Source organism: Panthera uncia, chromosome A2, assembly GCF_023721935.1.
Source record: "Panthera uncia isolate 11264 chromosome A2, Puncia_PCG_1.0, whole genome shotgun sequence".
Taxonomy (NCBI): domain Eukaryota; kingdom Metazoa; phylum Chordata; class Mammalia; order Carnivora; family Felidae; genus Panthera; species Panthera uncia.
The window spans coordinates 5,421,468-5,438,250 of record NC_064816.1 but is presented as its reverse complement, the minus strand read 5'-3'; the positions used below and the strand labels follow the sequence as shown (position 1 = coordinate 5,438,250).

The 16,783-nt window shown below is 57.6% G+C and overlaps 1 protein-coding gene across 2 annotated transcripts; it reads right to left on the bottom strand.

Annotated features, from left to right (window-relative positions):
• Positions 1-62: 62 nt before the first annotated feature.
• On the bottom strand, positions 63-14,400 carry TIMM44 (translocase of inner mitochondrial membrane 44). Of its 2 annotated transcripts, none has more exons than XM_049639806.1 (13): positions 14,281-14,400; positions 11,999-12,100; positions 9,381-9,551; positions 8,333-8,413; positions 7,386-7,535; positions 6,479-6,618; positions 6,081-6,166; positions 5,347-5,442; positions 5,134-5,258; positions 3,766-3,816; positions 1,679-1,768; positions 968-1,078; positions 63-637 (listed from the first exon to the last, which is right to left on the bottom strand). In XM_049639806.1, the coding sequence occupies exons 1-13, from the start codon at positions 14,323-14,325 to the stop codon at positions 518-520; spliced, it is 1,368 nt and encodes a 455-aa protein (XP_049495763.1). In that variant the 5' UTR covers positions 14,326-14,400; the 3' UTR covers positions 63-517. The 2 variants fall into 2 exon arrangements, with proteins under 2 accessions (XP_049495763.1, XP_049495764.1); XM_049639807.1 differs by having other exon boundaries at positions 5,347-5,439; positions 14,281-14,399.
• Between the last annotated feature and the right edge of the window lie 2,383 nt (positions 14,401-16,783).

The window sequence follows — 16,783 nt, the reverse complement described above, 5'->3', positions numbered from 1 at the left end:
ACCACCCATCCTCGGTCCCAGCTGCCCCCTACCCCAGTGACAAACACCTCAGACCACCCGAGTTGCTGTCCTGCACTTTGGCGTTTTATTATTATTTCCAAATCTCAGGCATATATACAGGATAATAAGGGCACTGTTAAAAAACGGAGCCAAAATGGCCGGGCTGAAGCGGCTCATATGCTACTCTGAGCAGCAGGTCCTAGACCTGCCGTCCTGCCCCCTGGATGGTCCCTGGGCCAGAGGGGCGGCCTCTAGGCACCATCCGGCGACGGCGAGTGCACCACATTGACCCGGCTGCTGGCGGAGGGGCGCGGGAGCAGCGCAGGAGCCCCTGGGATGGGGAGCCGCCCCCCCCCATCCACCCGCCCGGGCCCATCCAGCTGGTTTTGTAGCGGCCCTGGTAGAGATCCGACAGTCCCGTCTTCCCCAGAGGTCTGGTTGTGACAGGCAGACACCAGTCCTGTGTGACCACCGCGTGCTGATCCAGCCCAGAAGCCTCTGCTCGTGGCCACCACGCTCAGAGGACCTGCTCCGTGCTGGATGCTGAGATGTCCAGGAGCCGCCAGGCCGCGTAGGGGTTGAGCTCGTCCTGGTCTCGACAGAGCGCCCACACGTACAGCATGCGCAGCACCTTGTCCTGCAGAAGCAGGGACGGTGAGGGCCGCGACGAGGGACTGCGGGGAGGGGCAGGGCAGAACACAAAGGGGACGCCAGGAGGGACCAGGGAGCAGAGCTGGGAGTCGGCCTGGGTCCATAGTCGACAACTCAGGCCTCTGCACAGCCAGATGAGTCAGTCACCCTCCAACCCCCACCAGCAGCCACAGGGCCCCAGGCTTCTCAAGACACTGCCCTGCTGTTGCTGCACAGTCACAAAACCTCCGGGCTCTGTCGGCGCGAGGTGGCTGGAGGCGGCCATCAGCCAGTCTCGCACCAGCCACCCGCGAGACCCGATCCCTCCTGGACTCACCGGGTCGCCCTCCACCACCTCGCCTTTGGGGTTCTTGATCACCATCACCAGCTGGGCCTGGAAGGTGATGATCAGCACAGGCCCCTGCTCCATCATCTTGCCCATGGCCAGCTGCAGGGGGACAGACAAGGTGGGCTGGCCTCAGAGAGTGGCCTTGCCCCTCCCCTGACAGTCGCCTCACGGCTGGTGCCGACCCTTGCTTCCCAGGAGGCAGTCCCAGCCACCCCACTTGTCCTACTCGTCGGGCCAGGCCCCAGAAGGACCTGTGGGAGGTTCCCACAGGACCCTTCCCAATGTGAGCCAGAGTCTGAACTAAGAATCCACGCAGCCTCCCCGGACCCTGGTGGCTTCTTGTTCCCCAGAGGGGGCTGGGTGGGCGTGTAAGGCCTCACAGGGGGGCCCCTGCACACGGGCAGGGGTAACCAGCACTGGCACTCGTCCGGCTCTCCACAGGGGCAAAGCTCTCGCCCCGCCCAGTGAAGGCAGAGGGACAGCACTGCCTCTGGGGGCCCCGAGGTCTGGGCGGCAACAGCAGCCCCTGCGTCCGCCGCCTGCCCAAGAACTCTCCCACCACAGGCTTATGGGAACCCTCTGCCGAAAGGGACCCTGAGGTCATTTCACCCCAGTCCCTGTCTGTCCGTGCCGCAGCTCCCCCAGGGACGGGCGCCCCTCTGACTAGCACCCCCCCCGACGCCGAGAAGAGCCGCTCACGTCGATGTTGTCGATGTCCAGAACGCGGGAGTGGAACTGCAGGCCCAGCGCCTTGGCCTGCTGGATCGGGTGCGCCAGCTGGCTGTAGGTCTGCGAAGAGAAGCCAGACACATCCCTGCGGCTGGACCCGCGAGCGCAAGCCCCACCAAGGTGCTGCGGCACCCCTGCTGGCGAACCCCAGGGGCTGCACCGTCCTGGGAAACTCTCCCCGCAGACAGGCTCACCGCCCTATCCCGTGCTTTCTGCACCTGCACCTTCCAGAAACGGCTGCTATCGCCTGCGTGTGCTTTGCCAGGAGCAGCAGATGCCAGGAGCACAGGTCCAAACAGGGAGGCCAGTGCCACCCATTTGCTGGCCCGAATCACACCCCCCTTGTTATAAAGACAGCGCTGCATCGAGACGCCCAAATGAAAGTGGTATTAATCAGTAAAGTAGGTAATTTTCCTGCAACAGGATCTGAAATACACGCCCAGAGGGAAGTTGAGGCCTCTCTGGCTGATCTTGGACTTCCCCATACTCACCGCACTCAGAATCTTGGCCTGGAATCAAACGCGTTTTCTAGGATTCGCCCTAACCCACAGCCGCTCTGAAGTGAGCTCCCTCGGTCGGCCTCCTCCTCACTGACCAGCCCCGATGGGAGGCTGCTGGCCACAGGCAGCCCGTTTTTCCCGCAGGGCGGTGACACCCCAATGACACCTCCAGCCCCCTTGAGCCTACTCCCAGGCCCAGGACACACGTGACACCTGGTACCTTTTCACTGGAGGCTTCTCTGGACTCAGCAGCTATGGCGGAAGACATTCCAATAACACTTACTTTTTATGGAAATAACTGATCTACCAAGAAAAAAAATGGTGCCAACCCTATTTCCTGTGTGGTTCTTAAAAATGGCATCTAAGAAACACCTCTGGGGGCGCCTGGGTGACTCAGTCGGTTGAGCATTCAACTTCGGCTCAGGTCACGATCTCACAGTTCATGGATTCGAGCCCCGCGTCGGGCTCCGTGCTGACAGCTCTGAGCCTGGAGCCTGCTTCGGATTCTGTGTCTCCCTCTCTCTCTCTGCTCCTCCCCCACTCACGCTCTGTCTCTCTCGAAGAGAAACAAACATTTAAATAAATAAATACACACACACACAACACACACATACATACACACATACACCTCTGTGAAAGCACCTGCAATTTCAGGAGCATTTCCAGGGGCCCCAGCAGCTCTTTGGCAAAGATAATCAACCACAGCCTAATGGTCCCAAAGCATTAAAAAAAAAAAAAACAAAAAACAAAAAAAAACCACACGCTCATAAATGCCTGCTGGATTAGTCACCATGCAGGGGAGTATTAAAAAAAAAAAAAAATCTGACATCTTCTCCTCTGCTTTCTCCAAGTTGTTTGTGAGCTGGAAGCAGAATAGATCAGCCAAAAAAGGCTCTGGATTGCTCAATACAAATAAGCTAGAAAAAAACCCCATGAAGACACAGGTCAGGGAGTGAGCAGGGTGAGTCGAGGTGGCCGACAGAGTCCTGCAGGGCCGGGGAGGCTGCCAGGACCGGGGCGGACAGGGTGTGCTCCTGGGGACAGCTGACCTGGGTGCACGGCCTGGCACCATGGGGCCCCGGGACCCTGAGCACTGACTCTGGGGAGCAGTCAGGCCTCATCAGGACACACGGCTCCTCCCCATGCGGGAAATCTTATCACCGTCTGTTTTGATCTGTGTTTCGGGAACTAAAAGTGAGAACGGCTACAGTGAGTCTGGCCAGCGCTTTGTGCATCCGGGAGCGCTGCGTCTGTGTTCACACTGTACCCTCATGACGCCTGTGACATGGCCCAGGGACGGGAGGTGGTGTGGGCCCGCAGGCTGCTTGCTGGCCAGCGCCCAGAGCCACCACGTGAGACCCCCGAGCGCTGAGGGAAGGTCACACACACCCCAAGCTATTCACGGTCCCTTTCCGCCCGGCCCCGGACCCCTGGGTGCCTCCACAACCAGGACACCGGGCCCTGTCATACCCTTCCTGGCTCTGCCCAAACAGACCTCCAAACTGATTCTTTTTAGGCCTAAATATAAAAAGTAGAAAGAAAAAGAGAAGGACTCACAGCTTCATAGCACCAGTCTTTGAGAATCTCAAGCTCTCCAGAAATCATGGCCTAAAAAGGGAAAAACAAACAAACAAAAAATAAGTTCGAGACTAATAAGGGGCTATCTAGGCTGGAGACCCTACCCTATAGGCTCCAGCTGGGGAGCAGGGGGCCTCGGGTCAGGCCGCAGCAACGGATGCCCCTCCCCAGGCCCTTGGGACCAAGGGCCTGCATGTGTGACCCCCGGCAGCCCAGGGTGGCCCCAAGGGCCTCGGGTGAGGTGGAGGAAGATGGAAGCATGCTGGGCTCAGCGTGGCTGGGAAGCTGAGCCAAGGAGGCCAGGAGCTGCATTCCACCTCCACCGGGGCTGGAGCTTTGCACACCCAGAGGTCAGGACAGGGGCAGAGGAGGGGTCCTGGGGTGGCCTCCCAAGGTGCCACAGGGGATGCCTCTGCAGGAACCTGGAGGCGGGGCTGACCTGCTGAAGGTCAGAGAGGAGCCCAGGGCCAGAGGGAAAAACAAAACTAGGGGCAGGCCGGGAGCTGAGACGTCGTCTCTAGAAGAATCCGCCTGTGCTGGGGCTGCTGTGTTAAGGGAGCGCCCCCTCTCTACCTCCTCCCGGCCCTGCCCGAAGTGGTGCAGGGAACGTGGGGAATTAGAGAGGAGGGGACCACAGGGAGACCAGTAGGATAGAGGAGACAGGGGGTGGGGACCGGAATCTACCTTCGGGGCGGGGGGGGGGGGGGGGGGGGGGGCGGAGCCTTTCTGTGATCTCATCAGGCCCTACCAAAGGCCTGGCAGAGGCCCAGGTTCCGGCCACATCCCAGGGGCTGGAGAAACAGACGTGGCTGGCTGGAGGCAGTCAACCTTGGGCAGGGGCCCTGTGCAGTGTGTGCAGGGGCAGGACCCTGAGCGAGCCACCCCCTCCTCATTTATGAACCAGAAGGAGGAGCCAGAAAATGGGATTCAGGATTCCCACAGAGAGGGGACCTGGCCCCTGGGAGACAGAGCCGCGGCCCTGGGGCAGCCGCTCACTGTAGGCTCGAGGGAACTGCTTCAAGCAGATCATGAGGGAAACCAGACAGGAGGCTCCAGGCCGGCTGTCAGGAAGACGGAAGTTGCTGCCGGACCTCGTGAAAGGGAACTCCGTCCCTGGGAGCAGACACACCCCACAGGGAAGAAATCGGCCACCATCACGGGGACCAGCAGGGCCCACAGGTGACCCTGGGTGCCTTCTCAGAGGTGCATGACTAACGAGGGCTGGGCGTGGGGGTGCCAGGCCTCTGACGGCCAGAGATCTCTGCCCCTGGTGGCAGTTCCCAGGGTAACCTGGCAGGCGGGACAGTGGAGACCTGCTGCATGGGGGCCCCAGGGTGCAGCACCCACCTCCAGGACGTTGGGGATGATGTCGCTCTCACACTGCTGCAGGAACCGCTCCTTGTCGAAGGCAGGGTCAACTCGCAGGATCTCCGTGAGCACCTCTGACATCTCCGTCTTCGAGAACAGGCCCCCTGGAGGCAGCCACGGCAGGAGTGGGCCAGGGCCCGGGACCGTCCCTGCGGCCAGCCCAGGCGGGAAGGACGGTCCGGGCTCACTCACCCAGCAGGTCTGTGACCTTGTCTGTCAGCGCACGGGACGCCCGGATGAGGACGTTGTCGCTCTCGTCATACTTCACCTTCATCTCAAAGAACCCTGCTGGGACGTGGGCTGAGGTCAGGGGTCGCCTCCAGAAAGACACCCCTACTCTAGGACTTCTGGGGGCTCCTTGCAGCCCTGCAAGACCCACTCCCTGTGCAGACCTGGACAGTGCGGGGCGGAGCCAGCTTTCTCGGGGGTGGCTGAGGGGCAGGGCTCTCCCTACCAAGGAAACCGGCCTCTAGTGACCGTCACAGGACAAGGGACAAGGGTGTGTGGCGTGGCGGTGCTCTGGCTGGCACCTGGGAGGCCCACCGGCACCTCCTGTCCTGCCCCGTGAGGGAGCCTCTCACGGTGGCACCCACAGCCCAGCCACTGGAGAGGCAGGTCGGCCTGGCCGCCCTCCTGCCAGCGGCAGCTCCGCGACCGCGAGGACGGTGACTCAGCCCCTGGGGTAGGGCCCCTGCCCGCCAGCTGGAGATGTACCGGGCTGCCCTCGAGAGCAGGGCTGCCTGGCGGCCTGGGCTCTGCTGCTCACTGGCTGGGTGATCCTGGGGAGTGGCTGGTCCTCTCTGACCCCGGTCTCCTCCTCTGTAAAGCGGGGGGTCTGGCTTGTGCCCAGTGCGCGGGGAGCACTCAGTAAGCGTCTGCTGCCACGGCGACGCTGTCGGCCGAGTGTCCGAGACGTGAACACTCACGATTAAATACCACGTTGTTGTCCCTGAAGTCTCTCCACTGCTGGTACCACTTGGAGTCCTTGTGCAGCACGACCCCCAGGGCCTCCCTGGGGAGATGGGGCAGCGGTGAGCAGTGGCGATGGGCCCCTGTGTGCCGGCCCAGGCACCCAGCCCTCCTGTCCCCGCGGGCAGCGCCCCCGTCCCCCTGGGCAGCCCGCCCTCCTCTCTCAGCCTCCTGCCTTCTCTCCCCCCTTCCCACCACCCACCATCTCCCCCACGTTCACACGGGAGCAGGGACTCTTGAGCAGAACAGACACTCGAGAACGAACTGACTTGGGCAGGAACGTTCCAGGGGCGCTCAAACACAAACAGTGTGTGTGTGGAAAGGGGACACAGGCCCTGGCCAGTCTGCTACCTACTCGTTGGGCTCAAACACCTTCTCTTCCTTGAGCTTCTCTCCTGCAAACTCCTTCCTCTTCCTGAGGCGCTCTGGCCTCCGATAGGGCCCGGTCTGCCCCAGCACGCTGTCGTCGATCTCCTTCTTCACGGACTCTACCCCCTGGGGGAAAGCAGCCAGCCCCAGGGTGGGCGCTCAGGACCTTCCTGACACTGTGGACCACCGCCGGGGGCCTGTGCGTTTGTGCCCCAAGTCAGGACAGTGTCCGCGGAGAACCCCAATCCAGGGCCCAATTGGTACCCCAGGGCCTCAGCTTCCCCCAGTCTCGAGGTCACGTGGCTCTGAGCACCCTGCCTGACTTCCCTGTGTGGACCACAGGGCTGTTTCAGATGGACCCCGCTTTTCTCTGGCCACCCGCCTCATTTCCCCCAACCTTGCTGCAGTCCCCCTGGCCGTGTTGAGCTAGCTGTGCACGCCTCCCCACTGGAGGGGCTGCCACTCCACCCGTGGCCCCTCCCCTGTATGTTCCCTTGTCACATGTCGCTCAGGAACCACTCATCCCCCTCTGGGTCCCCCAGACACCTCAAGAGCAGGAATTTGGACTTTCTATCCACTGGCCCCTGTGGGCAGCAACAGAGCCCAGCATGTGGGAAGATTCAACAGGCGTTTCAGAATGAATCAGGTTGCCTTGAGGACAACAGGTCCCGGGCTTACGGACACAAGCTAAGGGTGTTAGTGGCTGAGAGGCTCTCCGTGCATTAACCTGCTGCTTCCTAGGGGCTTTGACTTGTCCAAGGCCACCCGGCAGGGAGCGGAGCACCATCCTGGTGCCTCGAGCAGGCCCTCCCTCTCCAGGGCTGAGATCGGCAGTGAGAACTCAGGATCCCGGACTCAGAGCAGGCCAGGCCGTGAACCCCAGCCAGACCCACCTGGGAGATGGCTCTGAAGGCGGCGGTCCGGCCCAGCTTCTCCCCGCCTTTGGACACCGACTCGGCTGACTGTTTGGCAGTCTTGGCAGCTTCCTCCACGCTCTCCTTGATCTTCCGGCCAAGGTCGCTTTTACCGACTTCATCAAGACTCTACTGAGACACAGGGATGGGGGTGTCAGCACAGCCCCCCCCCCCCCCCGCCCCGAGCTAAGACCAGTCCAGTCCTTCAAAGGTCGGGAACAGACACTCTGAACTCGTCTGACCTATGGGGCCCGGACACTCGGGTGCACTGTGTACAAGGTCTGCAGGGCTGAACCCCTGGGCTCTGGGCTGGACACCAGGTCAACTGGGTTCTCCCCGGAAGGGGCTCGAGTGGCTGCTTAGGGATAAAAGGTTCGAGGAGCCTGTGCCTAATGCTGGACTGGCCTGGAACCCTCGCAGGCGGCTCAGAACAGTGCAGAGCCCTGCCCCTCTCTCCTGCTCAGAACAAAGCAAAACAGGCAACAAAAAGGAAGCCCTCGGGCCCCCCCACGCTGCCCCATCTCCCCTCACCTGGGGCCAAGCAGTGCTTCCCTGTTTTGGGTAGGAGGAGACAAGTCATTGGCCCTTCTGTCTTTGCTGGTGGCACGAAAGCGTGAAAGCTTCTACTGCCAGCGGTGAGCCTCAGGGCACGTGGGCTAGCCTGACTTCACCCTCCTTCCTGGGCGAGGGGCGGGGGAGGGGGGGCGGGGGGGGGGGGCGCTGTGCATCCTAACTCCGGAAGCCACCTGGCCGGGCTGGCTCTTCCCTGGCTTGCCACCCACGCCTATTCATCCGCTGTGCCAAGTCACGCCCTGCCCAGGCGCCAGCTCTGCCCGCAGCTTCCAGCACGGCTCTCCTCCCAGAGGCGACGAACAGATGGCCTGGCAGCCGCGGGCAACAGAGCGTGGGGGCCCGGAGACCATTACCTCCTTCACTGTGCCTGTGATCTCCCCCAGCTTCTTCTTTATCACCTCGCTCGTCCGCACGGTTTCGGATTCAATGCTTTTCTACGGTAAGGAGGTTGTTTCTCTTGGTTACAACACAGCAGTTGTCTTATAGGAAGCATTTTCTGAGCGGCCCCCTGCCCCCCCCACCGCCCTGCCCGACCACCCCAGCCCCCTCCCCACCCCAGGGCCCCTCACTGCCCGACAGCCTTGCTTTCGGGAGCAGTTGAGGGCTGACGGATGGAGACCCCTGAGGCCCAGCCCTGGCTCTAGTCTCTCGCCAGGTGCAGGGGTGATCTTGCCCTCCGCCCCGGTTCATCCACATTATCCTGCCTCACTCTGCACCCCTGCAGCTGCCAGCCGCTGCTGGATCTCCCACAGCCACAGTCCCACCTGACTCGGCTTGCTCTGCCCCCAAACCACCCCTTAGCCCACTCCTCTTCCTTACTGGAAAGAAAGGGTCATCATCCTTCAGGTCGAATCCCCCACAGGCCCTCTGAGCGAACAGGCCTCGCCCACAGCCTGGGATGTGGCCAAGAGAACAAAAACCCAAGGGACCCGGAGCAGGCACCCGTTGGCAAGACGGGGCGGCTGTCCCCACCTCGCAGAGCCCTGATGCAGCAGCTGCCGAGCCCACTCCCTGCGGCGGGCGCCTGGCAGCTGCTTCGGTAAGAGACCAGGCGGTAATTAATAATCACACCAGCACCGTGACCCGCTTTCTACCTGCTTCACTCAAGGGGCCACAACCAGCTCTCAGGAGCAGCGCATCTTAAACCTACAGCTCAAGGGGTGACCCGGGGAGCCCGTGCAGACGCACTCCGATCCAGCAGGTCGGGGAGGGCCCCGCGACCCCGCATCTCTCACGAGCTTCCAGAAGAAGCTGGCGCCGCTGGTGTGCAGAGAACACCACTCCGTCTCACCGCAGAAACGGCGGGCTGGTGACTCACTCCTGCCCGCTCGCCCCTGTGGTCAGTGAGTGACGTCACTTTCCCCACTGTGTCGTCTCTGTGCGGGAAGCAAAGGGACTCACGTATTTCCTTCTGGCCTCCTGGAGCGCGTCAGACTCTTCTAGCTTGCGGGCCTCATCTCGGAACTTTTTTATACTTTCTTTCATTTCTTTGTTTTTGGCTAATTCTTGCTTGATATTATCTAGCAAGCCAGAGAGAAAGCCTTTCCTGTTTCCAGAAGAATAGGATTTGGACTGAAAAGAAACAAAGGATTTTTACTTTCTCCTCTGTGCTGATACGGGTTTCACAGTGAACAGCTACCTCCATTATGAGCCAAGAAAGTCAAGTTAAGAAAGCATCAGGTGATAAACTGTGGGATGTTCAGTTTATTATCCAGTAATAAAAAGAAACCAGTTAGCAAGCTATGAAAAGATGTTGCAAGGGGCGCCTGGGTGGCTCAGTCGGTTAAGCATCTGAGTTTGGTTCAGGTCATGATGTCAGAGTTTGTGAGTTCGAGACCCGCATCAGGCTCTGTGCTGACAGCTTGGAGCCTGCTTCGGACTCTGTTTCTCCCTCTCTCTCTGCCCCTCCCCCTCCCCAGCTCACACACACTCTCTCTCTCTCTCTCTCTCTCTCTCTCTCTCTCTGTCAAAAATAAACATTAAAAAGAAAATTAAAAAAAAAAAAAAAAGATGTTGCGGCCTTACACAATTTGTCAATGACATCTCAATTTAAAAAAGACACAGGAGGGGGCACTTGGGTGGCTCAGTCAGTTGAGTGTCTGACTCAGGATTTCGGTTCAGGTCAGGGTCTCATGGTTTGTGAGTTCAAGCCCAATATCGGGCACCATGACAGCGAGGAGGCTACTTGGGATTCTCTCTCTCCTTCTCTCTCTGTTCCTACCCTGATTGTGCTCTCTAAAAATAAATAAACTTAAAAAAAAAAAAAACAAGACACAGAGGAACCTTAAATTCATATTACTGAGTGAGAGAAGCTGGTCTGAAGAGACTCCAGGCGGCATGATCCCCACTCTAGGACATTCTGGAAAAGGTGAAACCATGGATAGTAAAAGGATCAGTGGTTGTCAGGGGCTGGGTAGGCTGGTGGGGAAGATGAATGGGCGGAACAAAGAGAAGTTTCTGGGCAGTAAGACTACTCTGTCCAAACCCACGGAATGAGCACCCAGCATGAACCCTAAGGCAAACTATGGGCCTCAGTTAATAACGATGTATCAATGCTGGCTCATCAGTTGTAACAAAGGTGCTTATACTAAAGCAAGAGGCCGCACCATGGGGAAAATGCAGGCCCAGGTGGGAGGAGGGGCCGCCAGGAGGTTGATGGAAACTCTCAGTACTTCCTGCTCAATTTTTCTGTACATGTAAAAGTGCTCAGAAGGATAAAGTCTATTAAAAACAAAACAAAGTGCCAGGCTCCTTCTCCAACAGAGGGAACCCTGGGTGAGAAACGGGCGGTTTGGAATCCTCATGGACATTCAAACATGCTCACCCAAGGCGAAGGGCAACACCCAAAGGGGCCCCTGTCCCAGGAATGGGGTGGAAAGGACTCTATAGCCCCTTATCTGGAAGAAGCTGAGATAGGGCCCTACTCCCTGGGCTTCTGGGGCCGGGATAACTTTGGGGTCACTCTCAAGTCCCACATTGGAACTCACGTGTCACCCCAGGGCTTGGCACAAACCTCCGTCGTCAACCCACAGGATCACTGTCACCCAGAGCCTAAGCTCAGGGGTGCCCCTCGTAGGAAAACCCAACACACCCAGAAAGCCGGGGCCTAGGGAGGCCAGAAGAAAGGCCACGGTCCTTCTGCAGACACAAGAGCCAGAGTCGTACACTGCCCGAGACACAGGCTTCAGTTCAGGGTCGCACTGAGCCAGGTTAGGATTGCTGCTTCCCCACCACGTTGAGAGTGGGCTCCGAAAAGAGAATGCTTGAAGAACCACGCGAATGGTGTGCCCCGCCAGCCTTTCTCTGGGGGAGGTCTAGGTTCTAAGACTGTCTGGGACTGCGCCACCTGGCAGCTGCCCCACCTGCCGCTCCACGGCCGGCCCCCGCCGCACACACGGAGGTGGTGGCTAAGAGGAAGGCCACAGGGCATGTGCCACGCCCACAAAAGCTCAAGGACAGGACCGGGGAGACCAGGCCTGTGAGAGACTCAGCGGGAAGGGAAGGGTGTGGGCTGCCCCAGTGTGTGCATTTGGGGAAGGATACTGGTTTGGGGCTTTCCTCCCTGTGGTGGTAACACACCGCCAGAAAGAAGCACAGTTGAAAAGGAAGGACACGGAGGAGAAAGGCTCTAGAAAATGCTGTCTGTGAGGAACAACAGAGACAGGAAACTGAGCCCCCAAGCTGAGGTGGCTCCGCTCAAATGCCTGGAGGGCTGTCACCCAGAAAAGGGAAGAGCCACAGGGAGGTGGATTTCAGCTGAGTACAGGGATGCCTTTCCAGCCCCGAGAGCTGACACATCATCTACTTTGTCAGGCAGGAGCTCCACCCCTGGTAATGCCAGGTGCTGCCCGAGAGCCCGAGAGGACCAGCACGCTGGGTTCTGTGACCCCGCAGGTCTTGGATGGGGAACGCCAATCAGCTGCCCTTGCCAGTGTGGGCAACGTCCTGCAGCTCTGTCTCCTGCTAACCAGGTCTGATCTTTCAGACTCCTCTCTGTCTGCTGGCATCCCGTCACTCACCAGAGGTAGCTCTCGGCCGGGCCGGCGTATCTGATAGGCACCATTGTGCAGTAGCATTAGGTTGTGGCTGGACAGGAACTGGACTCCATTGCTGACGCATCTCTAGTTAGGGAAGAAAAGAGAAAGAGCCATTCAGATAAGGTAACTAGGAAGTGAGTAAGCCCCACTAAAAAGTAGGGGTCGCCCAAGTCTCATTTGCCGATTTTTTTTAATGTTTATTTTTGAGAGAGAGAGGTGAGGAGGGGGGGGAGGGAGGGAGAGACAGAGCGCTAGCAGGGGAGGAGCAGAGAGAGAGGGAGACACAGAATCCGAAGCAGGCTCCAGGCTCTGAGCTGTCAGCACAGAGCCCGACGCGGGGCTCGAACCCACAAACCGTGAGATCATGACCTGGGCCGAAGCCAGATGCTTAACCGACTGAGCCACCCAGGCGCCCCATCATTTGCCGATTTTCACTGCAGGCCTGCTGCATGCTAGACACTCCGCCATCTTGCTAAATTCTAAGAAGCCAATGGAATCTTGTGGAAAGGAAGACACTGGATCTGCACCTCCAGGGTCCATCCCTACTTTCCTGCCTCTGAACCTGAGGGAAACCAGATGAGTCTCAGGAGATACCAACCTATGGTGGAAGAAGGCTAAACGTGCCAGTCTGATTTCGTCTCATTAGCCTGAAATGGGCCCCCAAGCGCCTCAATGCTGGCTGTGAGCAGTCTTCTCTCACAAGCCTAGCCCAATGCTACCGGCCTTGGAAGACCACAGACCTGGGCTCTCAGAGGTAAAACACAGATAACTTGTTCTAGGCACAACCCTGGAAGAAACCTAGCATGTCCTGGTCCAGGGTTGGGCTGCAAGAGGGCACACCTGGGCCAAGACACTACTAACATCACGTGAAAGGCATTTCTTCTCCTACCAAATGAAGGACTTAAGCTCCATAAGAGAAGGGCCAGTGCACGTCCTGCTCAACATTGCACCGTAGCACCCAGCACCGAGCCAGGCACATTGATCTCAATGACCACAGAACCACTCTTCCATTTCCATATTCCCTGGGCCTTTCCTCTCCCGTTCCATGCCTATCTCCAGGAACTCTAAGCAACAGCCCAAACTCATGCAAAGGCCAGCATCTCCTACAGCTACTCAAGAGCAATTCCTGGGGTACCTGGCTGGCTCAGTGGGAAAAGCATTTGACTCCTGATCTCAGGGTTGTGAGTTTGAGACGCCCACGATTGGGGTAGAGACTACTTAATAAACTTAAATATATATATATTAAAAAAAAGAGTAACCCCTGAGAGCTGAAATCATTTGTTCTTCTCTATATGCCTACACCCATTGATCCTGGAACCAATGACTTCAGCAACAGTCTAAGATAGCAGTGAACGGCTAACTTGGAAAAGAAATCCCATATTAAGCCCCAACCCGAGGCTGGTTCCCAACCGGTTTTGTGCCCAAATCCGAACATGTGTAAATTCAATCTAAAACCCTGACTTAAGACACAAGTAGCCAAGAAAAGAAAAAAATCAGCCTGAAGTCAAAGACAGCTTCTTCCTCCCCACACTAGGATCCCTATGAGATACTTTCCTTCATCCAGAGCCTAGCACTGCAGTCAGTTTGACCTGGGCTTTGGACCAGGTCAGCTTACCACGAGCTGAGGCTGTGGGCAGGTTGCTTAACCTTTCTGAGTCCCGGTTTCCCAACCTGTGAAACAGCAACAAGCAGCAGCAGTACACGAAGTACTTGTAATCCACGAAGCTTGTAGTACACGAAATACTACTGTTTCCTGAGTGCACCATACACGCCTTAACTCCCACCACCCCTATGAGTTCAAGCTCTAAGCCAGGACGAGAACCATCTCCCGCACTTTCACACGGAGGACGAGGGGGAGCGATGCAGGAAATGCTCTCGGTAGAGGACCTGGCACATAAACGCGAGCCGTGACTGTCAACGGTATTTTGCCTTCTCCCGGCTGTTTCTCCACCGGGCGCCCGGGCCACCGTGCACTCCCCGGTGCACGTGGAGTCTGATCAGGAAGTGAGGGGCGATTCGCCGTCCGCCGGGCTCAGCGCATGGCCGCCTCGGACCCGGCACGCTTAGCTCCTCACCACAAGCTTCGCTCGGGGACCCCGGCCCCGGCCTCGACCGACCCAACGACCCAACCCAAGCCTTCTGCCGAGCCAAGAAAGGGCCGAGGGGGCCTAAGGCCTGAGGAGAAAAAGGCCCTGGAGGTCGCGGGCGGGAAGCTCCCTAGGCCCGCCCCCTACTCCCCACCCTGACCCCGTACGTCTCCTTACCTGCGGGCAGCGGCACCAACCTCTCCGCAGCGCCGCCGCCGCCATGTTGCTGGATCCCGTGTGACCTTCTGGTGACGCGGCCTGATGGCGTCATCCGCCGCGTCTATGTAGCGCGGCGTGGGTCTGGGAAAAAGCCGGCCTTGGGGGCGGGGTTTCGGGGAGGGAACGGCCTCTGATTAGACAGGGTTCCCTTGGGGGCGGGGCCTTGGAGAATGGTCTGGCATAGGGGCGGGACTTAATGAGCTAGAGACTCCTAGAGAGCTAGGCGTCTGATAGGGCAGGATTTGGGAAGGCGGGGCATGTTGCTTGACGTCACCCGGGGGCGGGCACTTTTTTGAGGTAGAGACCTAGGGTTGGTTAAGGCTGCGAAGGGGCGGATCGTGAGGACGTGATTTCTGTCCCGTGCGGAGAGGTGATCTCCTAGTCAGGTCGTGCAAGGTTCCGTTGTCCGGAAGGACGAGTAGGGCGACTGACCACAGGGACAGGCTCAATTGGATTCTGACTGATTGACCCGCGGACCATCCCAGTAGTGACTGACCCTGGCTCTCACTTACAGTGACCTACAGTGACCGACCGACGGGCAAGTGAGTTGCTCCAAGAGCGAGAGCAAAGGAGCCCACTTTGTACAGCACTTTGAGAATGCGCCCATTGGTTTTAGTCCAGAACAGGAAGATGAAGACCAGGCTGGGTGGAAGCCACTCCCCATGGATTTCGCATAAATTGACACATCTTGCCCTAAAGAAGATTAGGCCTTTGTCTTTTTAGCACTTAGATACTATTTTCCATTTGGAGAATGCCGCCACCAAGTGGCGGTACCTTAGCATGGCCATGCAATCTGAGTCTAGGAGGGATGGGGAGCTGGTACCTTGGGGGGAGTTCATGTATTGAAGCCTTTTGAGTTACTAAGCTGTGATAAGGTCTGTGGGACTTGAAAGGGAGGCAACATAACACTTCCTAGCTTCAGGGCAGGACAGATCCTGTGTCTCTCAGGAGCTCCACCTCGAGGTGGGGGTAAGGGACGAGGGCTTCCACTCTGGCTTTGTTTGAAATGTCTTTACTCCAAGAAGAGCAAACTAGTTACGTGGTTGGGATACATAGGTTGTTGCTGAGAAGACCTGGGCTTCTTTGTTGTCGTTGGAGCCATGGAATTGGACAAGGGCACCCGGGAGTGTGTCAAACGGGCATATCAAAGGCCAAAAGTGGAGGAAAAAGAACCCTTCAAGTAGACTGGGCAGGACTGGGCAGCAGGTAGGAAAGGCACCTGGAGGGCCTGGGAGAAGGCAGGTGGAGTACGCGGTGTTGAATGCCGCACAGAACTCACGCAAGGCAGGCCAGGCCAGACATGTATCCGTTGTCCTTGGCAGTTTGCAATATGGAGGTCCCCGGTGAGACCAGCAAGAGGGTTTTGGTGGAATGGTGGCTGTGGAAGCCAGATTTCAGTGGGTTGAGATTTTTTTTACAGTGGTGTGCTGGAGCCAGCTTGTTCTGGCTAGCGAGAGCTAACAGTCAAATTTTTAGGAATTTGGGAGCTAGTTGTTAAAAACAGCCATTATTTAAAAGTTAATTATAGGGGCACCTGGGTGGCTCAGTCGGTTGAGCGTCCGGCTTCGGCTCAGGTCATGATCTCATGGTTCGTGGGTTCAAGCCCCTCATCAGGCTCTGTGCCGACAGCTCAGAGCCTGGAGCCTGCTTCGGGTCTGTCTCCCTCTCTCTCTGTCCCTCCCCCACTCGTGCTCTGTCTCCCTCTCTCTCAAAAATAATTAAACAGCAAACAAATAATAGAATACAAGTTAATTGTATAAACTTCTGACCAAGTGGATTATATTTAGACAAAGGTAATAAATACTCCAACCCCAACACCTCCTTTTCTTTTTAAGTTTATTATTTATTTTGGGACAGAAAGAAAGAGAGAACGGGGTGGGGCAGAGAGAGAGGGAGAGAGAATCCCAAGCAGGCTCCGAACTGTCAGCACAGAGCCCGTCTCGGGGCTTGAACCCAAGAACCGTGAGATCATGACCTGAGCTGAAATCAAGACCCGGATGCTTAACCGACAGAGCCACCCAGGTGTCCCAAAACTCATAATTATTTTTCCACATGTTGCTTCGCCATGCTACTGAGGGTATTTACATGTATCACATCTGTGTGCTGGAAATACTGTTACATGTGCTGCTACCAATTCAGCGTTCAGCGACACCACCTGAGTAGCCGTGAAATCAGCCGGGGTGGGAATATTTACACCACAGGAATTGGCAAACACTACTGATCAGACGCCTTTGATTTTGTTTGGAGGACCGGTAATTAAACATTTAGCCAGCACACAGAGAGAGCGAGTGTGGGCACCTCGGGGGAATCTTTGCTGTGTGTAGAAGGAAAAATGATGGCAGGTAGGGGAACATACGGGGAGGAAGGAGGGTGCTTTGTTGGTTCTTCCACCTTGTCCTTTGAAAAATTTAAAAGCTACCAAAAAGTTGCAAGAATGGTATGATGAACACTCATGTATGCT

Bases quoted from the DNA above. Each gene is read 5' to 3' on its own strand.
- TIMM44 (XM_049639806.1), bottom strand. From the start codon at position 14,325: ATGGCGGCGGCGGCGCTGCGGAGAGGTTGGTGCCGCTGCCCGCAG. The intron at 3,817-5,133 runs GTGGGTGCTGCA...TTCCCTTTTTAG, and splicing joins TCATCCCCAACGTCCTGGAG to GCCATGATTTCTGGAGAGCT. The intron at 1,079-1,678 runs GTGAGCGGCTCT...GTCCCCCTGCAG, and splicing joins TGGACATCGACAACATCGAC to CTGGCCATGGGCAAGATGAT.